The sequence below is a fragment of the Somniosus microcephalus genome, chromosome 1 (genome assembly GCF_052327205.1).
Source record: "Somniosus microcephalus isolate GS21.2 chromosome 1, FLI_Smic_1.0, whole genome shotgun sequence".
Taxonomy (NCBI): domain Eukaryota; kingdom Metazoa; phylum Chordata; class Chondrichthyes; order Squaliformes; family Somniosidae; genus Somniosus; species Somniosus microcephalus.
Genome location: NC_140987.1, coordinates 258,173,392 through 258,199,267, shown reverse-complemented (window position 1 = coordinate 258,199,267; position 25,876 = coordinate 258,173,392). Strand labels below are relative to the sequence as shown.

The 25,876-nt window shown below is 42.3% G+C and overlaps 1 protein-coding gene across 1 annotated transcript; it reads right to left on the bottom strand.

Moving 5' to 3' along the window:
• Positions 1-527: 527 nt before the first annotated feature.
• LOC147124752 (dnaJ homolog subfamily A member 1-like) lies at positions 528-24,045 on the bottom strand. Its single transcript, XM_085992671.1, has 9 exons — positions 23,926-24,045; positions 16,222-16,369; positions 11,112-11,295; positions 7,512-7,616; positions 5,250-5,477; positions 3,840-3,954; positions 3,618-3,733; positions 3,188-3,288; positions 528-954 (listed from the first exon to the last, which is right to left on the bottom strand). Exons 2-9 carry the CDS (start codon positions 16,351-16,353, stop codon positions 736-738), a joined length of 1,200 nt encoding a protein of 399 aa, XP_085848797.1. The 5' UTR covers positions 16,354-16,369; positions 23,926-24,045; the 3' UTR covers positions 528-735.
• Positions 24,046-25,876: the final 1,831 nt, after the last annotated feature.

The following is a 25,876-nucleotide window of genomic DNA, read 5'->3' as shown; positions in this document are numbered from 1 at the left end:
TTGGCTCTGGCAACTTAAATAGTTTATTGTAGAAATTGCCTTATACACTAAAAGAACAATAGCAAGCATTAGATAAAGCTCAACTTGGATAGGTTCTCATGTACACTGACACTTATGTCTTTATTTACTTCACACAGTTAATATCAGGCCAAAACATCCAATTCAAAACTATCAACCACCAACTTAGCAAAATAAAAGCCTTCCACAAGCAAGATCAGTCAGCAGGTCAAAAGGCCTGAATGTATTAATCAATCAGTGACAGTGTTCACACTGTATAGCTGAATTACCTTCTCTAAATTTGAGGGTATCCTGGCAACTGGGAAACAGTGGTTATCCAGGGAAGTAAAAAGTTGCAATGCAATTAGTAAACACCTATTAAAAAAAAAATTGATGAAGCTTTTTTACAATGCTTCAACGTTAAAAATCCATATCCTATTGGCATTCAATGTTGCCAGAATTAACATTCAAATTTGGTTCATTAGATGAAAACCAACAGAGCTGTATTAAATCGTGAAATTAGCCACCAAGACCATTAGTACCTTTATTTTTTATTTAAATACAAGTTTGTAGAATACACCAATAAACATTCAAGAATACACAAAAGGATTATCCTCCAATTACAACCAATGCAACCATGGATGTTAAACATGTACAATGATTACTGAAGTTGCAGTCTTCATACTTGGTCTTCCACAAACAAACACAATTTGAAGTCAAGTCACAAAGGGCCTGTTTTTACGAGGTCTGACACTGAACCCCAGTTCTGGGGTGATCGTCATCATCATCATGGTACACCTCTCCATTGTAGCGGTGTCTCGACTGCTGTGGATCAAAATCTACCAAATCTACTTGTTCCATGTCATCAGTGATGTCAACGTCACGTCGTGCAGGGAGCAGTTTTTCTAAAAGGCCTAGTTTGTCTGTCTGGATGGAGCCGTTCTGAGGAAAATTCACCTAAAGCCAGAGAGAGTATTAAAAGCATATGTACTATATATATATATATATATATATATATAGGTGTCAGTTTAATAAACTTTAAGAACTATAATTTTTGAAAGCATACAATAGGATATGGGCTACCTAAAATTTCTGCTTCACTATCTTTATAAAAAATGGCATTTAAAGAATCCAATATACAAGTGTTTAAGCATCACATTTGAAGTTTAAAAATCCCAGAATTTAAATCCAATACAAAGAAAACATTTAAATATTCCATGTGCATTTGAGCACCACCCAATTGGTCAATGCTTGTTTATGGAAATTAGAAAAGCAACCCCCAGTTCTTAAATGCTCCACTCTGGTACTAGAGTTTGATGCAGCAGCAAAATAGAATGAGATGAGGGTGCTACAAGTTAACACCAACTTTAATTTCGGCTACAATGTCCAGTCAGGTAGATCTGCAGCTCTACAAATCAAAAACACCTCTAAAGAAATGTTGACATTCCACTAAGAATCCTCCATAGCTGGCATTGGTTCCAGCCTTCAATCCTTATACGGAAGGTGGTCAGGGAATTGAGGTCTACAACTTTACCAGTGTATCCATGTGGTTATGAACATTGACCATACATAGTGCTGTGCTATCAATTACTCAAAAGACTGAGGTTAAGCGAGTAACTAACAGGCTTTTATTAACAAGAGAATGAAGGTGTGCCTCGAGTGGTCGACCAGTCCAGAATACAGAGGGACTGTGGAGCAGTCACCTTTATGCCTGGACTCGTGGGAGGAGTCAGCCGAGGCATGTACAGACATGTACACAGTGGAATACGTACACAGTGGAATACAAACACCCACACAGGCAGGTATAACAGTGGTTTACCACACCTAGTAAGCTCCTCAGCCCCACAAGTGCTCCATGAATGAACTGTTGCAGTAAAGAACTTGAATTTATTTAGCACTTTAAGACATCAGAATGTACCACAACACTTCACGACCAATGAAGTTGGTGTGTAGCCACTGACAATTTAGGCAAATGTGGCAGCTAATTTGTAAACAAGGTCCCCACAAACAGCTATGAAATAAATGATCAGAATCTATTTTGGTTATGTTGGTTGAGGGATAAATGTTGGCCAGGACCCCAGAAGTTCCTTGATCTTTAAAATAGTGCCTGGGGATATTTTACATCCACTTGGCAGAACCTCATTGTAGTCCTGAAAGAGAGCACTTCTGACAGCACACCCTTAGTACTACACTGACCCATGGCACAGTAGTCACCACCTCCTGGAAAACCACTTCTGCAACACTGATCACTACTGCCAATATAACCCCACATTCTAGTCAAAAGGTTAACCAAAGTACAGCTTACCTATCAGTCCATTTTCAAGCAGCTATGATCAGATGCCTAGTGCCACCTGTTTGATCTTCAATTGCCAGAATGGGAGCTATTCCTCCATCCATATTAACACCTAAGCTCAAGGCAGGGCTTGCTTTATGCCAAATGCAAGCATAGAAAATGGTCACATGGGGAAAAGACATGCACTCCTTTGATAGCACAATGCCACATCAAAACTTGAAAAAGGGATAATCATTCTTTCCCAGAATCTGACCCTCAGCTGGCTCACTCCAGTAGCACATTAAGAATGTTCCAAAAAAATAATTGAAGACTACCAAAAGGTAATCTCTCCACCGTCTTATCAGTATCAAGTAGTTTTAGGTCAATTATGGCTTGGGCCACATCCAATTCATTTTAGGATGGTTCAATAAAAGGTGTAATGTTACAGCAAAGCATCCAATGAGAGTTTTCATCCCCAAAGTCATAACGTAATGTGACTCATCCAAAAAGGGATGTCAAGATTGGCCAAATTAAGTCCGAAATAAAGCAAACACTTAACTCTCAGTTGTGCTGACCAAAATTTTGCACTTTGCTTATCTAATTCGGCAGGATACAATCTTCAATTGTAAGAGGGATGCATTGAAACAGACCTTAAATTTCAAATAGTGATAGTAATATTTAGAATACAAAACCATACACAACCTGTACTCTAACTTTACAGTACTGCATCGACAATTTAGAAACAAAGTGAAAGACAGTATTCTTTCAAAATGTCAGTACCAAGTGTATGCACACTTTAAAAAACTTCATTTATCTTCAATATTTATACCAAGTTTGTGTAATTTGTAATCTTAAACAAAATCCAAGACAAACTATGAGAAAGTTACTGGACAGTGCATAACAAACAAAATTGCATACCTTGAACTGGATGATTAGACGACCCTTTTCATATGGTCTGCGATAAATAGGCATACCCTCATTCAGCACACACTTGATATCCCCATGTTTAACAATGTGGCCTGCAACCAATACAAGAAACATTTAGGAATCCCATGTTGATTTTTTTTGAATTAATTTTTTTTCTAGTCAAGGTTAAGTAATGGAATCCCTTTCCATTTCAGCCATATCAGAATTCCTTTTACTCTGCCCCAAACTGCATTCCTTGCTGCACTTAAGTTTGCCATTTTCCACTCCAGAATGTTTTTGCACCAAGTGACAACTGCCAATTTTATGAGTGGTTGTGTACTGGAGTCATAAGCCACATAACCAGACACACAAAAGGTGACAAGTGTACTAACCCAGTGAATCACCCAGTCCTCGTACAAAAGCTGTCCAATACTCGACTTACCAGGATGTGATGTAATGATTATAGCTCTTTTATCCAAAGTTGTGATCGGGCGATGAAAGCCACAAAGAGCCTCCACCAGCTCCAGTTCCATATGCATAACAAGGTCTTCCCCTTGCCTAAAATCAAAATGTCGTAGTGTGAATAAATGCCACTACCAAGTCAGTTTAATATACACCCCACACTGACATCAGCTGCTAGTCTGTACGTTTGAAAAGAAACTACCTAGTGAAGACGCTGTGGTCTTTTTGATCGAGGACAATGATGATATCTCCAGGTTCCAACCCAGGTTCCTGATCACCTTCACCATGGAATGTTAGTTTCTGGCCATCCTTCATACCTTTCCCCCCCAAAAGCAAGGAGAGAAACAAGTTAGACGGAAAGCTCTACAAAACATACATTCTCTTCCCCAACCACCCGTAAAAAGCTTCTCTTTGGTGTGCGAAAGCTATAAAAGGACACAAAATAGTACAAACAGAAAGCAAATTGAAGTACTTTCTCCACAGGCAAAAACATTGCTGCAACTTCAGAAGGTTTACTAAAAGGAGCATATGTATTTTTTTTGTAGGGGGCAGGAGATAAATTAAGCCAGGAGCCTGAAATAGAGAGAGTTTAGAAACAGGCTTTAACCACATCCCCCCCTCCCAAACTAACTAACACATATAGGCAATAGATCATGACATTAAACTTGCAAGATGAATAATGCACTGTTGCTCAGAAGTTCTGAGCAAATCATATAGCAAGGCCTGTAACTGCCAAAGAACTAGTGCAACTGGCCCATCCCCAACATGGCTGGATTAATCAAACAGCAGGCATAAAACTGGTTAGTCTAGCTCCACAAGACTCATTTCTCACTCAAAATAGGTTACTTAGGCCATTCAATTAACGCATGTCAAATATAATTATAATTGCAACATTATGCATGAATCATACTCTTGAAGCTTCAGGGGTGTTGAAAAGGAATGAGTCAACATTTCAAATTGGGAGTGAAAAGCATCCAAATCTTTGACATGTTGCATACTTTATATGAAATGATCTTAATAACTGTTCCAAGAAAAAAAGACTTGCATTTATATAGGGCCTTTCACGACCACCGGACGTTTCAAAGCGCTTTACAGCCAATGAAGTACTTTTGAAATGTAGTCACTGTTGTAATGTGGGAAACGCGGCAGCCAATTTGCGCACAGCAAGCTCCCACAACAAGCAATGTGATCATGACCAGGTAATTTTTTCTTTTGTTATGTTAGTTGAGGGATAAATATTGGCCAGGACACCAGGGGTAACTCCCCTAACTCTTCTTCGAAATAGTGCCGTGGGATCTTTTACGTCCATCTGAGAGAGCAGACGGGGCCTCGGTTTAACGTCTCATCCGAAAGACGGCACCTCCAACAATGCATCAATGTGGGTACAAAACAAGTTCTTCCCAGAATTACAAAAAAACTACTTTCCACAGACCCCATTTGGCTCATCATTATACCAGAGTCCAATTTCTGCTCTGTGCAGAGATAGACCATCTGTCAGGGCAACTGCAGAATCTTTCTTTGGGTGGGTGGAGGGAAAGAGACAGAAACAAAAAACAAAACTCCGTCCCGTTAGTGGATTCATAGCTACCATTTTACCATCACATTATCATACCTTTATCAATGTGAACTTCCAGGATCTTCTTTTCCACAACAATTTTTCTTCCACTACAGTTTTTACATCTATCCTTGGGGCTGATGCGCTCTCCTTGGCCATGACATTCTTGGCACACAGACTGAATTTGTTGAACCATGCCTGGTCCAATTTGGTGGATTCGTACTTGCATACCTGATCCACGACAGACAGGGCAGCACTCTACTGACCCTTTCTTACCGCCACGGCCTACAAAAGGGGAGAGAGAAACAGAGGGAAAAAAAGTTCATCAAATCAAAACACAATTGGCTGTAAATTTCTAATGATTCTATAATTCTAAAACACCACTGGTACACTGTACCATTTTCATTGCTTGAAGGTAGTGTAGAGTTCAAAATAGTCTATAACATAGCTCTTGTCATATTTCTCATAGTAAGTTAGATACCATGTTCTGTGTCATGTATCAGAGCCACCAGTTATGAGTATTAGCAGTATGAAATTATATGATAATGTGGATTAAAGTTGCCTTTACCTTGTTATGTTTGATAGCTAGGTACTTTTATACTGTACACTTGACAAGAGGAAGATGCTCAAGACTGCGCACAAGTAGAAGGTGTTTAGAAATACTGGGGAGGAGTGTGATAATGTGATTGGTCCAGGGATATGCAAGCAGTTGGGTGTGGGAGCACCAGGAAAAGGGGAGGGAGGCTTAAAATCAGGCCTGTGGTGTTAAAACCATAAAACCAAGTTCTAGTCATGGCTAGGAATATGTGTTTTTTTTTTTTAAAGTGGGGCCAGCAACTTTTGGGGGATGGTAGCAGAGAAAGAAGAAAGGCCGCCTCAAGATTGGTAATGATGGCAGACAAGACTGGGGAGGAGCATTAGGCTCAATTTTGTAACAAGCTTCAGGTGAGTGATGCTGTGGAGAACACTTTGGAAACAGCTGGAAGGACTTAATTGGAGACAAGTATAAAATCAATAGGAACTGTAACACAACATGCATCATGAAATGCAAGTATGACACTTGCACACTTAGAAAGCATGTATAGATTTCCTACACCATTGCCAAGAAGTCAAGCGGATATAGATATTTTATAAGGAAGATGTCAGTCTGTGGTGTTACTTAATGAACTGGAGGGTCCAATGTGTTGTGTCATTCAATAGGTTGTATTAAGATAACTGATTCAGTGACTAAAATGAAATTGCATTTTGATTACACTGTTGATAATATTTCTGGACTCAAATTTTGTGTGCGTGTGCACTCAATTTTGTCTAAGAGGGATAAACAGCAAAATGATGCTGGTGTATGCAAATAGGTGCTGTGTACCAGCATTGGTGGGTGGGAGAGGAAGAGCAAAATGAGCAGTTATGGGTAAAGGCTGGAGTCCCGGACTTGTGTAGTATGGGGCATGGGGGAATGTAGTGCCGGAGTCAGGCTGTTAGCGCCCATCAATACTGTGTAGGGAACACTTCAACCCCCAGATGACCAGGGAAATTTCCTGTGGTTTAGAAGTGTGGGAAGGTAGAGGGTGGTGGGGCAGTGGATCGGGTAAAAGTGCAAGTTTTCTGGGATGTGATAGCACCAGAAGAGAGCTTTAAAACAATGAAATGACCAGATTTTTTTTTATTTTTTTTAATGCAACCAGGAGTAGTCTTAATCTATTACAACCCCCCATCCAACTCTAGTGGAAGCTGCAATACTTCCTGCATCTTCCCAGTTATGCAAGGACAATGCAAATAATTTCCCCCCCCAATCTTAAAGTCTTTTGAGTCTTTACTTCTGCCCAGATCTACACACTCATCTCCACTATTCCCTGACTTTGCTTCAGTAGAGCAAGAGAGCCAGTAGCATAGGTTTTCAAACCCCCTAGATCCTAGGAGGGGTGTGCGTGGGACTTTCAAAAGGATCCCTCCAGAAATTGAATTTCTGAATTTGTTCTTATTTAGCAAAGGAGTTAGTAAATTAAACATTTTCTGTAACACCGCTATTTTCCTTTAGATAGCTGACGCTGCTGCCATTTCAGAATTTAGGCTGGGGTCCAATTGCAAAAGGTCTGTAAGATAAAAGTTACAGACCAATAAATTTGATATGCATATGTAAAGCCCCACCCACACATTCCAAAGCACACACTGGTCACTTATAAAAAGGAGCTGGGCAATTTTAATAACCAGTCCCACTAATGGATCAGCTGGAAGTTGAATATCTAGAGCAACCGGTCTCCACAAATACGTTCCTAAAATCGTTAGTTTCTACTATAGGCACCGTTTTGACAAATGACATACCTTCACATTTCTCACATATTACATTCTTCTGCAGTGCTAGTTTCCTAGTGGCACCATTGTACATATCCTCCAACGACACAGAAAGTTGATGGACCACATTCTTACCTGGAGATGGTTAAAAAGAATATTTACTTTCAAGTTAATTGTGAACATAGCATTTGCAATTAATACATGAAATAATCTGTAATCTGTCGCTGGCAACGGCAAGAAAAATCTAGCAAACTCCCTTAATTTTACAAGTTATCACAGGCCGCCCCCCCCCCCAAAAAAAAGGTTCCAGTTCAAAACTGCACACGAATCTCTCTCCATGTTAGCCAGACTTCTCAAAGCACTTTCTGTCAAGCCAGATGACAACAATGTGGACAGAAGCCAGAGACCAATGTGACTTCACTCAATTATAGTGTACACAGATTTTTTTTTTTTTTTTTTTTAAAAAGGGAATGTTTCATTCTCGTTAACATTGCATTAAAGTTTCTTCAGATGTTGCTGTTTAAGTCTAATACTGATTTTTTTTCAGTTGACTAGATTACAAGTGTTGACAAAAATCCCAAATCCTCACTGACAGCGAGATGGCAAATATATTTCATTGCTGTTTAAGTCACTCAAAGTTGATTTTATTACCATCCCCCACCCAAACAGTTAATGTAAAAACTCTAGTACCAAATATTGACACTAGATTTTTTGATTTTGATACCGATACCATCATTTTAATTATTTCTGGGATAACCCATGAATTGGTGTCACATTTGTGTGCCAACTGAACACTATCTTGGCTTTACTATTTTCAACTTTATGTTCAGCACTATTGGCCTAGTCCTCCAAAATAGTTTCTCATTATTAAAAACCACCAAGACCTGCATTGACATGGCTGGCAAAGGAGTTGTCACAACTATAACACCGCCAAGCTCATATCTGAAGCATGTCTCAGACACACAACACAGGGCAGCATCTAAGCGTTCCTAAGTTCCAGCTGTATCTGAAAAGAGCCAGCTCCTAATATCAAGAGCAAGTTCCAAATTTGATTGCTGTACTTTACAGGACCAAATACCGTCTAGAAAATGCATGATCTCATTTCAGGTAATTAAGAATTGTGTGTCACAATACAAGGTGGTATGTGGGGAAGAAAAGTATCCAACAAAAAACATACCCGCTTGCTCAAGCCAGCTATTAAGAGCAACAGTCTCCACCACCTATCCGCCCACAGTTAGCCACATATCAGGAAAATGGCGCCAACCATGTTATTACCATAAGAGTCAGTTACAAAGGCGCCGCTTGTAACGTATTAAGCACACCAACTATTTAAGGCTCTGCTGATCTCAGGCAAAGTCGGGTCTTCAAGAGAAATTAAAGATAGTATTAGATTAAAGGAAGAGGCTTATAATGTTGCCAAAACAAGTAGTAAGCTTGAGGATTGGGTGGATTTTAGAATTCAGCAAAGGAGGATCAAGAAATTGATAAAGAAAGGGGAAATAGAATGAGAGTAAACTAGTGAGAGACATAAAAAGACCGTAAAAGCTTCTAAAAGGAAAAGATTTAGCAAAAGTAAACGTGGGTCCCTTACATGCTGAGACAATTGAAATTATAATGGGGAATAAGGAAATGGCAGAGAAATTAAACAAATACTTCTCTCGTCTTCATCGAAGACGTTAAAAACCTCCCGGAAAGAGTGGCGAACCAAGGGTCTAACGAGAATGAGGAACAAAGAAATTATTAGTAAAAAAAAAGTGTACTGGAGAAATTAATGGGACTGAAAGCTGATAAATCCCCATGACCTGATGGCCTACATCCTAGGGTTTTAAAAAGAGATGGTTATAGAGATAGTGGATGCATTGGTTGTCATCTTCCAAAATTTCAGATTCTAAAACTGCAGATTGGAAGGTAGCAAATGTAACCCCACTATTTAAGGAGGCAGAGAGAAAACGGGGAACTACAGACCAGTTAGCCTGACATCAGTAGTAGGGAAAATGCTCGAATCTATTAAGGACGTGGTAACGGGGAACTTAAATAATAATAGGATTGGGCAGAGTCAACATGGATTTATGAAAGGGAGATCATGTTTTACGAATCTGTGTTTTTGAGGTTGTAACTAGCAGAATAAGTGAGGAGGAACCAGTGGATGTGGTGTATTTGGATTTTCAGAAGGCCTTCGATAAGGTGCCACACAAGAGGTTATTAAACAAAATTAGTGCACATGGGATTGGGGGCAATATACTAGCATGGATTGAGGATTGGTTAATTGACAGAAAACAGAGTAGGAATAAAATGTAATTTTCAGGTTGGTAGGCTATAACTAGTGGGGTACCGCAAGGATCAGTGCGTGGGCCTCAGTTATTCACAATCTACACCAATGATTTGGATGAGGGCAGCAAAAGTTTGCTGCTGATACAAAGCTAGGTAGGAATGTAAGTTGTGAGGAGGATGCAAAGAGGCTTCAAGGGGATATAGACAGGCTAAGTGAGTGGGCAAGATCATGGCAAATGGAATATAATGTGGAGAAATGTGAAGTTATCCACTTTGGTAGGAAAAATAGAAAAGCAGAGTATTTTTTAAATGGTGAGAGATTGGGAAATGTTGGTGTTTAGAGGGACCTGGGTGTCCTTGTACTCGAATCACTGAAAGTTAACAAGCAGGTACAGCAAGCAATTAGGAAAGCAAATGGTATGTTGGCCTTTATTACAAGAGGATTTGAGTATAAGAGTAAAGAAGTCTTGCTGCAATTATATTAGGCCCTGGTGAGACCACACCTGGAGTATTGTGTACAGTTTTGGTCTCCTTAGAGGGAGTCCAATGAATGTTCACCAGACTGATTCCTGGGATGGGGGGGATTGTCCTATGAAGAGAGATTGAGTAGACTGGGCTTATATTCTCTAGAGTTTAGAAAAATAAGAGGTAATCTCACTGAAACATACAAAATTCTTACAGGGCTTGACAGGGTAGATGCAGGGAGGATGTTTCCCCTTGCTGGAGAGTCTCAAACCAGGGGTCACAGGCTCAGAATAAGGGATCAGCCATTTAGAACTGAGATGAGGAGAAATTTCTTCACTCAAGAGGGTGGTGAATCTTTGGAATTCTCTACCCCCGAGGGCTGTGGAGGCTCAGTCGTTGAGTATATTCAAGACAGAGATCGATAGATTTTTGGATATTAAGGGAATCAAGGGATATGGGGATAGTGCAGGAAAGTGGAGCTGATGTAGAAGATCAGCCATGATCTTATTGAATGGTGGAGCGGGCTCAAGGAGCCGAATGGCCTACTCCTGCTCCTATTTCTTATGTTCAAGCAGTTTCACTCAGGTATTCGCACCTCGTTAAAGTATGATTACCCAAGTGATCAGATTCTGGGTGCAACTGCTAACAATTAGAAGAGGCAGTTGCCAAGTGAGGTTTCCTGTTATTAAAAAATAAATGTTAGTTACCTATCTCTTGTTTTACCGTCCACCGCATACAACGGGCAAATCATGTCAACACCAACATGCCTGCTACAAGTGCAAGGATGTGTGTAAGTTGATACAGGAATATTCACTTTGCTCCCATATATTAACAGATTTTTAATGTAATGCAATGTCAAATAATGCAAGTCTTCAAAAAAAAGACAATCTCTACCTCTCCTTTCTCTGTGCATTCTGCCTCCTCCACCAAAGAACATATCGAAGATGTCCATAGGCGAACCAAAACCACCACCACCACCGGTACCACCTTCTTTGATAGCTTGCTCACCACCTCGGTCATACAGTTCTCGTTTCTTGGAATCAGACAGTACTTCATAAGCTTGAGAAATCTGTTTGAACTGTGGCACAGGGGATACAAGTTACACATTATCCTACAATGCCAGATTAGTGTAATTAAAGATATTCAGTAATAAAATGGTCTGATGTACAAAACAGAGTTAAATAACATTGAGACATTAGGTAACAGACATCACATTTGAAATAGTTACTCAGGATGTTGATTTGTTTTTACTGCGCATGCACCGATTGTGAATCCACAACTGTGGCAGGCATTGGAGCCCATAAACATCTGGCTAGAAAGATTGGCCTGGAATTTGCGGTCAGCAACGAAGTGAGGTGTTCGCTGCTGGCCCCGAAGTATGATCCGCACAAGGATCTTGCAATCCATGTGTCGAGAACTTCGAGTTTTTCGACCTACAATTCACAATTCAAATCGTTTTATTGGCATGATAAGTTACATCTTATGTTGCCAAAGCATCAAAATACATTTATGGTTTACCACATAAACGCAGTTCTATTCATACAGTGTATAAACAGGTATATCCCTGAGTGTATAAATATACATTCGCATTGTTTATATATATTCTTTTCTTAATTTACTGGTTGGCTCTCTGTTCATGGCAAGCTGTAACATAGCGTGCCGCCAGTGTTATACAGCTTCTCTCCTCTCCCAGTAGGAATGGGAGTTTTTGGTTGTCATTCAGATTTCTGAAATCAGGGCATATTTGTGAGAATTTTTGGTAGAAATTCTCCCTGATGCCCTGATATTTTCCACAAGCTGTGAGGAAGTGCATCTCTGTCTCCACCACTCCCTGACTGCAGTGCGAGCATATCCTGTCCTCTCTTGGCAGACTGGTCTGCCTGTGTCTGCCTTTTTCGATCGCTAGGCTATGTTCGCTAAGTCTGTACCTTGTCAAGGTTCTTCTCAGTTTGTTATCCTTTACCATGGTCAGGTAATCAGCTATGTTGTATTGTCTGTTTAGGGCCAAGTAGCAATTGAGTTTGCTTTGGGTTTTTGTTGTTTCTGCCCAATATGTCAGATATTTTTCCTTTTGCTTAGCGACGATTGTGTTGGGTCGAATTCTTTGTGTTACCCTGTCACTGTCCTGGGGCTGGTTATTGTTAGTAGTTACTTCACTGAGTCCCAGGACTAGTTGACTGAGGGTATTCTTCTTTATGGTCAGCTCTTGGCATTTCAGGGCGTCGTAGTGATAGCATTGGGGATTGCTCATTTGTAGGTGATTCCAAAATTTGGTGGCTCTTTTTTGGATAGTGATTATTAATGGATATTGGCCTAGTTCCGCCCTGCATCATTGTTTACTGTTTTCCTTTGAGTCCGGAGGATACTTTTACAGAATTCTGCATGTAGGATCTCAATTGGGTGTTTGTCCCATTTTGCAAATTCTTGTTGAGTTAGCGGTCCCCATACCTCACTGCCATAGAGTGCAATTGGTTCAATTACTGATTTGAAAATTTTGAGCCAAATGCTAATTGGGATTTCTATTTGGATTGATTTTTTGATGGCATAGAAAGCCCTTCTTGCTTTCTCTTTCAGTTCATTCACAGCCAGTTTGAAGTTTCCCGTAGAACTGATTTTTAAGCCCAAGTATGTGTAGTTAGTGGTTTGTTCAATTTTGGTTGTTCCTACTGTGAAATTTATTTTGGGTCCCTGATGTTTGGATCTTTGCTGGAACACAAGGACTTTGGTTTTTTGGGGATTTATTGTCAGGGCCCAAGTCTGGCAGTACGACTCCAGCAGGTCCAGGTTTTGCTGTAGCCCCTCTTTAGTAGGTGACAGCAGAACCAGGTCGTCTGCATAGAGGAGGAATTTAACCTTGGATTCATATAGGGTGAGGCCGGGTGCTGTAGATTGTTCAAGTAGTTTTGCCAATCCATTTATGTAAATATTAAAGAGTGTCGGTGAGATTGGCGAGCCCTGCGTCACCCCCCGCCCCTGTGGGAAGTATTTTGTTTGTTTGTCTCCAATTTTAACTGCACATTTGTTGTTTGTATACATTGATTTAATTACATCATATGTTTTCCCTCCTACCCCACTTTCGATAAGTTTCAGGAATAAACCGTCATGCCAGATGGAGTCGAAAGCCTTCTGGAAATCTACAAAGCATGCGTAGATTTTGCTTTTGTTATGGTGAACGTGTTTGTCAATTAGGGTCTGTAGGGTGAAGATATGATCGGATGTTCTATAGTTTGGCAGGAATCCAATTTGGCTTTTACTCAAGACATTGTGCTCCTCAAGGAAGTTTATAAGTCTTTTGTTTATGATGCTACAGAATACCTTCCCCAGGTTACTGTTTACACAGATGCCTCGATAGTTGTTTGGGTCGATTTTGTCCCCACTTTTGTATATGGGCGTTATGAGTCCTTTGTTCCAGATATCAGGGAAATAACCGACACTCAGAACCAAGTTGAAGAGTTTTAGGATAGCCAGTTTCATTTTGTTGTCTGTGTGTTTAATCATCTCGTTTAGTATGCCGTCTGTCCCGCAGGCTTTTCCTGGTCGCAGGTCCTTGAGTTTTTCAAGAAGTTCTTTTTCTGTTATTATGGCGTCCAGCGGGTTTTGGTTATCTTTTATGGCCATTTCTAGCTTTTCCAGTTTTTTGCATATTTGGTGTTGCTCTGGTCTTAGTGTTTTTTTCTGGTATAATTTTTCAAAGTGGTTTACCCATGTGTCCCCATTTTGAATGGCCAAATCGTCGTGTTGTTTTTTGTGTAGTGTTTTCAAGTTTTCCCAGAAACAATTGGAATCAATGGATTCCTCCATGGAGCTGAGTGTATTCTTAATATATTGCTCTTTTTTGGTTCTGAGTGTGTTTCTGTATTGTGTTAGTGTCTGACAATAAGTAAGGCGTAGTTCCTCGTTTTCTGGATGTCTGTGTTTTTGGTTTGATATTTTTCTAAGTTTTTTCCTCATGTTATGGCAATCTCGGTCAAACCATTTTTCATAGTTTTTTGTTTTGGGTTTGTTCTTGCGAGCTTTCAAGTTTGCATTTGTTGCCAAATTATCAAAAATATTGTTTAGTTTACTAACTGCCCGGTTTACGCCTTCTTTATTGTGAGTGTATATGTTATCCAGAAAGGTGTCTAAGAGAGCTTGAGTTGATGCATTGCTAATTGTTTTCTGGTATTTTTCCGTGTCGTTTTTGGCCCATCTGTACGATTTTTTGGTGTTGTACAGTTTACTGGGTTGTGTTTCTATGTTGTTTGTTTCTGTCTTTTTGAGGAACATAGTAATTTGACTGTGATCTGACAGTGTTGTTTGTGGTTTGACTGTGAATGCTCTGAAAGAGGATGGGTCTAAGTCTGTAATCATATAGTCTACTGTGCTGCAGCCAAGAGGTGAGCAATAGGTCGATCTTCCTAGGAGGTCTCCTATGAACCTACCATTGACAATGTACAGACCCAGGTTTCGACAGAGCTGTAGTAGCTGTTTTCCATTGGTATTTGACTGCTTGTCGCAGTTATGCCTGTATGGAAGGGAAGGGATGTCAAAGTGGTTATTCCCGAAAACGTAATTGTTTCCCTGATTATTGGTGAAGTCTGGTTCTTCGCCCGTTCTTGAATTGAGGTCCCCACAATTCAATGGAGCTTAATGGGGACCCCCTTGTTCGAGCTACTGTGACGTCAACAGGCTGCCTAAGCAGCCAATCAAAAGGCAGAATTCTCAGACAGCGAACAAGGAAGTGAGTAAGCCCTTAAAATTCTAACTTTTTTAAATAGTTAGAGACGCAAAAGATTTGGGTTTTCACTTGGGGAAAAGGCAAACCTGAAATAAAGATGGACAAACTTTTAAAAATTCTGAAAAGTTTCTTAAAAATTTGAATTATTAAAATGGATAAATTTCACACTGCACAAAATTAAAATTAGTTTTCCGAGCCCTTAGCAGTCAATACGCTGTTAAAACCCCAGTTATACCTAATCCCTTTGGGTCTAACTTCTAGTGGTGAGTTTAACAGTGGACTTGCTGAGGAAGTTTGTCAGCATCAATGATTTATGAGATTTCACTGATTGCCGGCTGTGTGTTTGGGGGGGGGTGGGGGGGGGGGGAAAAGAGAGAAAGAGGGGCACAGCCCAGCCAGTTTTCTGGAGCCGCCATTGACAGACCACACCTTCGGGATTTCCGCATGCGCCTGAGCCCGAAGTTGCGATCAGTTTTAAGAGCGAAATGACAGTGAACACAGCCAGTTTGCAGTCATCCAGGCCAATATATTAGTCAAATTACCTTAAAACAGTAAGTTATCTAGTATCCGAGAACACGTTTAGATTTATATAGAAGCAACTTATCTGTCTTTGTGGGTAAGCTACCACAAATGAATTGTCCTCTCACCACAAAAGCATGATGGTTTCACCTGCCAATTCCACCCCCTACCCATTGTCAACATCAAATCAACCAGAAAGAAATATTAAAATTTAAATGAAACCTGCAATAAGCAGCACTACCACTAAACAAAAAAGGTGTATCCGATGGGGGCGAGATGAGTCACTCCCAGAGAGTCATCTTCTCACTGTAGTTTCAGATGAGAGATTGAGTCAATTAGTGGCTCAGCAATGTGGCGTATTCAAACAACTGTATTACTCTTTACAAACAGTTTCCAAGTTAGATAGAGAAAAAAATCCACAAAATGATCAACTGTTGGAAAACTTTTAATATTAAAGTTATGCAAATAGCCATGTCTCGTTTGCTGCCATAATCACACTGCTGCTTGTGTGCTCTGCGTGTCGATATCCATTTAGTGCACATTCTTAAACTGGAGGGGCAAGAATGGGCAGGATCAGTTTACTGGTTTCTATTCAAGACATTGTTGATATGGATTCAATTTACATGGTCATAATGCAAGCCATTAGGTTTCATCATGTGACCACTTATGTGGAAACCTTTACTAAATGCATAGCACTTGGTAGCTGTTACTGGTGTTAAGGAATTTGTTTTCATTTAAGTTTAAACGGTTTTGGATACACACACCTACCTTGTCACCTTCATTTGGATTCTTGTCAGGGTGGTATTTCAGAGCTAGTTTCCTATAGGCCTTTTTGAGTTCCTCTGCACTTGCACTGGGTTTAACCCCCAAAACGTCATAGAATGCCGTTTCCTTCACCATCTTTCACTGTAGCAGCCTGCAAAAATGTCAGTTTTGAACTAAGATAATAAATAACTTCATAATCTAATGAAAAATGTATGCAATAAGTAATTATCACCACTGTTAACAAGTAGCCAACCCCAAATGCACTACATGTAAAATAAGGATAAACTAGTTAAGTCACCCTTATCAATATGTAGCTGAGCAAGTCCTCCCTTAATACTGCGGTAAGACTCCCCACAGGGCAAGCTTGCTTACTAAGAAATATGGAATACAAAAGATTCCTCAGTACTGCACTGATTGTGTTTAAATCTCTGGAGTGGGACTTGAAACACATGACATTCTCACTCAGAGGCAAGAGTGCTACCACTGAGCCAAGCTCTCTTCCCTCCCCCAACCACTGTTTCTTCAAAAGTACCAATTACTCTAATAAATGTACAAAGGAGGGGAAAAAATCCTGCTAAGCAAACGTTAGATGCCTTTGTATCTTATTTTATAATGTACAATTTGTATTAATTCCTTCTGATTCTGAGAGAAAAAGTTAAGAGTTATGGAACCAAGGCAGGTAGGTGGAATTATGATACAAATCAGCCATGATCTAACTGAATGGCGGAACAGGCTCGAAGGTAGCCATTCGTCCCACCGTATCTGTGCAAGCTCTTTGAAAGCTATCCAATTAGATCCAACCCCCTGCTCTTTCCCCATAGCCCTGCAAATTTCTCCTGTTCAAGTATTTATCCAATTCTCTTTTGAAAGTTACTATTGAACCTGCTTCCACCACAGTGGTAGTGCATTCTCCTTTAAGTTTTCTTCTTTCCACCCACTCCATTCAATACTTCACTCTAAATTGCAATTGCTCACCACGATAGATATTTGCTAATCAGCAGTTTTAGGTTTTAATACAAATTCCAATTTAGTACTCCCACTTCCTCCCTTATAGAATTTTTTCTGGAGGCCAGACCAATACTAAGATGTCTGACCAGAAGTGATGCTGACATGGTGGTAAATTGGAAGTTGATTTTCATAATGAAGTCAGGAATTGTCTACAAGACCAGACCAGGCTGACTGACCTGGAAACTAGTCAGGATAGAATAGAATCATAGAATGGTTACGACACAGAAGGAGGCCATTCGGCCAGTCGAACCTGTGCTGGCTCTCTGCAAGAGCACTTCAGCGAGTCCCATTCCCCCGCCTTTTCCCCATAGCTCTGCAATTTTTTTCCCCCAGGTACTTAATCTAACTCCCTTTTGAAAGCCATGAGAGTCTGCCTCCACCACCCTTTCAGGCAGTGCATTCCAGATCCTAACCAATTGCTGCGTAAAAAAAGTTTCCCCTCATGTCGCAGTTGGTTCTTCTGCCAATCACCTTAAATCTGTCCCCTCTGGTTCTCGACCTTTCCGCCAATGGGAAGTTTCTCTCTATCTACTCTGTCTAAACCCCTCATGATTTTGAACAACTCTATCAAATCCCCTCGCAACCTTCTCTGCTCCAAGGAAAACAACCCCAGCTTTTCTAGTCTATTGACCTAACTGAAGTCCCTCATCCCTGGAACCATTCTTGTAAATCTTTTCTGCACCTTTCTAAGGCCTTCACATCCTTCCTAAAGTGTGGTGTCCAGAATTGGGGCTGAACCAGTATTTTATAAAGGTTCATCATAACTTCTCGTACTCTATGCCTCTATTTATGAAGCCCAGGATACAGAGAACTATTATTCTTAGTGCAAATGGAATGAACATAGTCTCAAGTCATTGAGTGGTACTTGGTATTCAAAGTCGGTCTATAATTTTGATGAACGACTCTCGACTTCAAAAGAACCATGCAGCACAGAGGCCATTCGGTCTATTGTGCCTGTGCTGGCTCTTTGAAAGAGCTGTCCAAATTAGTCCCACTTCCTCCTGCCCTTTGCCCCCATAACCCTGCAAATTGCCTCCCTAATTATTGATTCAATTCCCTTTTGAAAGTTACTGGAGATCAGTGGATTGGAGGTCAAGGCCAGAGACTCGGGCATCGACCACGGGCAACCGCCCAGTCATCCAGCAGAGACTCGAGAATTGCGGGGGAGGCTGTCGAGAGCCAGGCTTGGCTTTCCAGTCGAGGTGGTCCAGCGAAACGGGCTGGCAACAGGTAGTGCGCAGACCCTTCCCGGACAGCGGCGGGCTAGAGCCCGACCGAGCGCCACAGCAAAGGGCCAAGCAGCGTCGACGGGGGAGAGGGCAGAGCGCACAGGGCGCAGCCGGTGTTCAGGGGCCGAGCAGCGTTGAAGAGAGGGAGAGACACGCAGAAACCCGCGAGGCACTGCCATTGCCACGAGGACCGCCGAGAGCGGCGTTGGCAGCAGCAGGGGAGGAAGGAAAGCGCGGGAGACGCCATTTTAAGCCATTGGGAGACGCCATTTTAAACCACACCCAAAATGCCGAAGAGTGGCAGTATCACCGCATTTGACAATGAAGTCGAAGATTGGACTACATATGTCGAACGAATAGAGGTGTACTGCAAGGCAAATGAGGTGTCAGATGACAAGAAAGCGTCGGTATTGTTAAATTTAATGGGTGCAAAGACGTATGGTTTATTACGAAATCTAGTAACCCCAACGAAGCCAATGGAAAAGAGTTCTGAAGACATAGTAACGATACTACAGGAACATTTAAACCCCACACCGCTGCTGATAGCAGAAAGATTCAAGTTTCACAAACAGAACCAGCATAAGGATGAAAGCAATGCTGATTATTTAACAGAACTGCGCAAACTATCGAAACACTGCCAGTTTGGAGCGGGACTGGCAGATACCTTAAGGGACAAGTTTGTGTATGGGCTTCAAAGTGAAGGAACCCAGAAACTGCTTTTATCTGAAAAGGACCTTACGCTGGAAAAGGCTTTCAGCATTGCGGGATCATATGAAGCAGCAGCACGGGGCGCTGCAGAGATACAACAGAGACCGCAAGAATATGGCACAAACGAAATGTCATATGGAACAGAGAAGTGCTATCGCTGCGGCAGAACAACACACGACCAGAATGATTGCTGGTTCAAAGACAAAGTGTGCAGACAGTGTGGAAAAGTAGGACGCATAGCACGAGTCTGCAGGTTGGGAAAGAAAACCAGCAATAAGAAACCTACCAAAGAAAAGTACAAGAAGGTACATAAGATGACGGAGAATAGTTCAGACGAACAAAAGAGTGATAACGACTCCGAAAGCAGGGAACTGAGTTGTCTGAAACTACATAATGTGATCACAACGGAGGATCACCGAACCATTTGGGTCACTCTCAAGATAGCAGGAGTCCAGGTAAAGATGGAATTGGACACAGGATCAGCCCTAACAGCCATAAACCGACGGGACTACGAGCGGCTATTCTCACACATACCCTTGAGAGACACAAAAATTATTTTGAAGACGTACACGGGGCAAAAAGTCTACCCCAAAGGAAAAATAAGGGTGACCGTTATATATAACGGTAAAGAAACACCAAAACTAGACCTGTATGTATTACAAGATGGAGGACCACCATTACTGGGACGTGAATGGATCCGGAAAATACAACTGGATTGGCATTCCATACAGGCACTGACTGTGGCTGACAAAAAGGATGACGACGTCACACCTGGGCGACTGTCAAAGATCCTAACTGACGCGAAAGAAGTGTTCCAGCAAGGACTCGGAACACTAAAAGGCATGACAGCGATGATTAAAATTGAAGAAAACACAAACCCAAAATTTTTTTAAGGCCAGACCGGTACCTTATGCGATCCGCCCAGCCGTCGAAGCAGAGCTGGAGAGTCTGGAACATTCAGGTGTACTGTCCAAGGTAGACTGGAGCGAGTGGGCTACACCCATCGTCCCTGTGATGAAAAAGTCGTTGAGCAGCACGCCTGGGGAACCAAGGAAGGTTCGCATCTGTGGGGACTTTAAGGTAACAGTGAACCCGGTCCTTCACACCGTACAATATCCACTTCCGCGGATTGAAGATATTTTCGCCTCGCTATCTGGAGGGAAACGCTTCACTAAGATTGATCTGGCCCAGGCGCATCTGCAAATGGAGGTAGAAGAAGCATCAAAAAAATACCTCACAATCAACACCCATAAAGGTCTCTACCAATACAACCGGCTGGTATTCGGGGTAGCATCAGCTCCGGCTATTTGGCAGAGGGCAATGGAACAAGTCCTGCAAGGGATCCCAGGGACCCAGTGTTATTTGGACGACATCCTGGTCACGGGCGAAAATGACAGTGATCACCTTGCCAACCTGGAGCAGGTGCTCACTAGATTGCAGGAATATGGGCTCCGAGCTAACCGCCCCAAATGCGAGTTTTTTAGAAAACAGATCTCGTATTGTGGCCATGTTATCGATAAAAGAGGGGTTACATAAGTCCCCAGAGAAGATTGAGGCAGTAGTCAAGGCTCCAGCACCGGAAAATGTGTCACAACTGAGGTCGTTCCTCGGGCTAGTAAACTACTACCATAAGTTCTTGTCAAATTTGTCTACAATACTACACCCACTGAACACCCTACTGCAAACTGGGGTGCCATGGAAGTGGAGTGACGAATGTAGACGAGCTTTCCAGAAGAGCAAAACACTAATCACATCGAAAGAGGTATTGGCCCATTACAACCCAGCATTACCAATTCGGTTGGCATGTGATGCGTCACCCTACGGCATTGGAGCGGTGCTGTCGCACAAATTCTCGGACGGCTCAGAGAGGCGTCACGATCACTAACCTCAGCCGAGTGTAACTACGCCCAGATTGACAGGGAGGCCCTCAGCCTAGTGTGGGGAGTGAAAAAGTTCAATCACTATCTGCACGGGCAGAAATTCACCTTGCTGACTGATCACCAGCCTCTTGTCTCCATTTTTAATCCGAAGAAGGGCGTTCCGGTGATGACTGTGCAACGACTACAAAGAGGGTCACTTTTTCTAGGGGTGCACCACTATGAGATTGAATATAAGGGCACGAAACAGCATGGAAATGCTGATGGGCTATCACGCCTGCCACTGCCTACTGCGGAGGAAGCACCAGCAGTGGAGCATGTCGAAATATTCCATTCGACTATAGTTGAATACCTACCGGTAACTAACGCTTGTATCGAAAAGGAAACCCAAAATGACCCGACACTGTCTCGGGTATTTGATTTGACAGTGAAGGGATGGCCAGCACATGGCGACTCACTGTTGCCAGCATTCTTGACAAGGAGAGAATAGCTGTCAGTGTGCGGGGGGACCTTGATGTGTGGATCCAGAGTGGTAATTCCACCCAAGTTAAGGGATAGAGTGCTCAATGAGCTTCATGAGGGTCATCTGGGAGGGGTAAAAATGAAAAGCCTAGCCAGGGCTTATGTGTGGTGGCCAGGAATCGATAAACAAATCGAGGACCTGACCAAGAGTTGCTCAGGATGCCAGAAAGTCCAAAATGCACCACCACAGGCCCCTCTACACCCATGGGAGTGGCCCTCATCTCCATGGCAACGGGTGCATATTGATTTTGCTGGTCCATTCATGGACTCAATATTTTTAATAGCCGTAAGAAATCACAACACCAGGTTATAGTCCAACAGCTTTATTTGAAATCACAAGCTTTCGGAGCGCTGCTCCTTCGTCAGGTCACCTGACGAAGGAGCAGCGCTCCAAAAGCTTGTGATTTCAAATAAAGCTGTTGGACTATAACCTGGTGTTGTGTGATTTCTTACATTTGTCCACCCCAGTCCAACACCGGCATCTCCACACCATGTTTAATAGCCGTGGATGCGCACTCGAAATGGCCTGAGGTCATCAAAATGTCCTCCACCACCACGGAGAAAACTATTGCAGTCCTATGGACCATTTTTGCCAGGAATGGCTTGCCAGAACAGATTTGCTCCGACAACGGACCACAGTTTGTGTCTGAAGAGTTCCGGAGGTTCTTGAAAAAGAATGGGGTAAGGCATTACACATCCGCCCCGTATCATCCAGCCACAAATGGATTGGCTGAGAGGTTCGTACAAACCTTTAAGAAGGCAATAAAGGCTATGTACAATGACAACATTCCACTGCAGCACAAGGTGGACAATTTCCTGTTCGCCTACCGGAATGTGACACATGCCGTCACCAACCAGGCCCCAGCCATGATGTTCTTTAACTGAAGGTTAAGATCTCGCCTGGATTTGCTCAGACCAAACGTACGAAGAGATGTTGAGAGTAAGCAATTCCAGCACATCCATGAGAAGCCAACAAGGAGCTTCAATGTAGGGCAACCAGTCTTGGCCCGTGACTACCGAACAGAAAAATGGCAGCCAGGAACGATATGCACACGGCAGGGCCCACTAATGTACACAGTGGACGTTGGGGAGAGCATCGTGAGACGCCATGCTGACCAGATCCTAGCGTCACAGGAAGTCAACCCCATGCCTCGCCCATACGTACCTGGTGATGAACCCGACGTACAGGTCGCATCTACCCCAGAAACAGTAGCATCGGAAGCTGATGAACCAACCGACGACAGGGGGCCAGAATCGCCTCCGCACCAAGAGCAAGACACTCGGGAAAGGCGCTATCCAGAAAGGGTCAGGAAGCCTCCCCAAAGACTGAATATATAAAGAGACTATTTTCAGCTAATGTTGCATGTTAAAAGTGTTAATTGTAATTAGTTTGATATTTAATTGTTAAATGAGTGTTATGGTACTGTTAATCTAAAAGGGGAGGAATTGTACTGTATATACCTTTATAAGGGGGGGAACTATCTTTTACAGCTCTGACCACACCTGTACATAGCCCGGAGTAGTAATCTGTACAGATCAGTTCCAGTGTGAGCCATGTTGAGTAAACACCTGTTACACCGTTCTCCCGCAGTCGGTGTCTGATTATACACGGACACAACACCACCCTTTCAGGCAGTGCATTCCAGATCCTAACAACTCGCCGCGTACAAAAAAAACGAGCAAATTCTCCCATATTCATGGCAGGCAATTTAAACTCAAAATGGATGAGATTTGCAACAACCCCACATCTGGAGAGACAGGGAGGGAGGAAGCAGAGTTTTCTGAAAGAAATGAATGGGCCTGGGAACGAGGACTGGAATCCTAACAAGGCAAGTCACGTGGGCAAGCAGCCGGCGGAAGTGACGTGACCATGACTTTCGGTGGGGGCGGATATTACGGCCCCGCGCCCTCGTGTTGTCCGATGTTTAATGAAACGGAGTTTTAATGAATATAAAAAACCCTGACCATACGACCGAGTGCAACATTCTGCTCGATACTGAGCCCGAAAGAGAATTAAATAAATAGAATAAACCAAAGCGCTGTTCCATTTATTTATTTATATATATATATATGTTGGCATTGATCGAGCCAAGATGCGTAACGGGCAGCCGCAACGCGGTTTTTGTTGGCAGAATAAAAAGTTCATTCCGATCAAAAGCTACAATTTATTAAAAATGTTTTATATCTTGTGTAAAAAAAAAACACGGGATAGAAAAAAGCTGGAATTGTCCGAACGGAAATAAAACTTCAGCGGATAATCCGTCAAAAGTGGTTGGAAAATATAAATCTCTCGGTGTTTAATAAATCTAAGGCGTGTTATGAATGCTAGGCTCCGTGTCGAAGCGCCGGGAGCGGTCACTTACCCGGAGCAGCTCGGAGGGAAGCTCTGCAGACGCCGGCACCCTTCTAGAAATTTCTGCTCTTGCCGGCGCATCCGGGTACTTGCGTGGCGGGCTGGTGACGTCGCGACCAGGAAGTTCAGCCTCGAGAGGCGGAGGCGGCCCAACTGAGCATGCGCGGAATAGTGGGGCGGTGGGTGTGGAACAGGCACAGAGGAAAAACAGCACTAACGAACCCATACTGCAGGTGCCGGAAATCTAAGACAAAAACAGAACATTCTGGAAAACGCAGAATGCACCGGCAGTATTTTACTTTTGATGGAAGTGTTTAGTTTAGTACCATTTCTCTTCCAGTGGGTGGTACTCTACACTTAGGATTCAGAAGGTTGTGGGTTCAAGTCTCACTCCAAAGATTTTAAGCACAAAAAAATCTAGACTGACACTCCCAGTGCAGTACTGAGGGAGTGCTGCACTGTCGGAGGTGGCGTCTTTCGGATGAAATGTTAAACGTCTGCTCGCTGAGGCGGACATAAAAAATCCCATGGCACTATTTCGAAGAAGAGCAGGGGAGTTTATTCCTGGTGCCGAGCCAATATTTATCCCTCAACCAACATCACTAAAACAGATTATTTGGTCGTCATCACATTGCTGTTTGTGGGAGCTTGTGTGCAAATTAGCTGCCATGTTTCCTACATTAGAACAGTGACTACGCTTCAAAAGCAGTTCATCGGCTGTAAAGCGATTTGAGACGGGTTTGATACGGTAGACGTAAAGAAGTTGTTTCCTCTTGTGGGACAGCATATCTAGGGGCCATAAATATAAGATAGTCACAAATAAATCCAATAAGGAATTCAGGAGAAACTTCGTTACCCAGAGAGTGCTGAGAATGTGAAACTCACTACCACATGGAGTGGTTGAGGCAAATAGCATAGATGCATTTAAGGGGAAGCTAGATAAATACACAAGAAAGGAATTGAAGGTTATGTTGATAGGGTGAGATGAAGGAGGTTTGTGTGGAGCATAAACACTGGCATAGACCAGTTGGGCTGAAGGGCCTGTTTCTGTGCTGTAAATTCGATGTTTTGAGGTCATGAAAAGTGCTATATAAATGCAAGATCTTTCTTTCTCAACGAGATTTTTGTTTGTCTCTTTTCCCTTCTCGTGTTTGACCATGTGTCTGCTAAAACTCGCTTTCGCAGCCACATCTCTTTCCTCAGCAGTCTTGAGTTCTGATGACTGACCTGAAACGTTAAGTCTGTTTCTCTTTCCACAGATACTGCCTGACCTGCTGAGCGTTTCCAGCACTTTCTGTTTTTATTACTGATTAAAGCAGTCCTGGACTGTATCGATAAGCACCAGGTAAACAAAACACGTGAAACAAAAACAGAAAATGCTAGAACCACTTAGTGGAGAGGAGCAGAGCTAACGTTTCAGGTACATTGCTCTTCAGAGCAAACATTTTCACTTCCAATGAAAGGTAATGTACTCTGCTTGCTCCTCTGCATAGATGCTGTATGTAGCATGCTGAGTGTTTCCAGCATTTTCTGTTTTTGGTTCAGACTTCCAGCATCTACAGTATTTGCTTTTTTGAAATAAAACAATAGCTTGGAAAGCTCCGAAAGCACATTGTGTTTTGTATTTTGCAAACAACATGAGAGCAGATAGCCCTCTTTTGCCTTTGTACAGTGTCTGTACCGTCATAAATAACTGACAACATTACCAGAACAAAAAGGACTGATACAGGAGAGACAAGCTGCATCTTGGTCAAATAGGGACAGAGAGACTTGCGAGGGACATTGAAGCGGCAACTATTTCAAAATCATTTAAACTTGGGGTGGGGGTGAAGGAAGGGAGAAGGGCAGGGAGATAATCAGATGTCAGATGAAATGGGTCTTGGGTGGAAGGTAGTCAACAGGTGGGTATGGATACAATAATGCTGCGAGACATGGCAAAGGAAGCTGCAAAAAGATATATG

Excerpts from the sequence above, each read along its gene's own strand:
- LOC147124752 (XM_085992671.1), bottom strand. The coding sequence starts at position 16,353 with ATGGTGAAGGAAACGGCATTCTATGACGTTTTGGGGGTTAAACCCAGT. Across the intron at positions 3,734-3,839 it reads GACCACAGCGTCTTCACTAG|GCAAGGGGAAGACCTTGTTA; the intron begins GTAGTTTCTTTT and ends TTTTGATTTTAG. Across the intron at positions 955-3,187 it reads GTCTAATCATCCAGTTCAAG|GTGAATTTTCCTCAGAACGG; the intron begins GTATGCAATTTT and ends CTCTGGCTTTAG.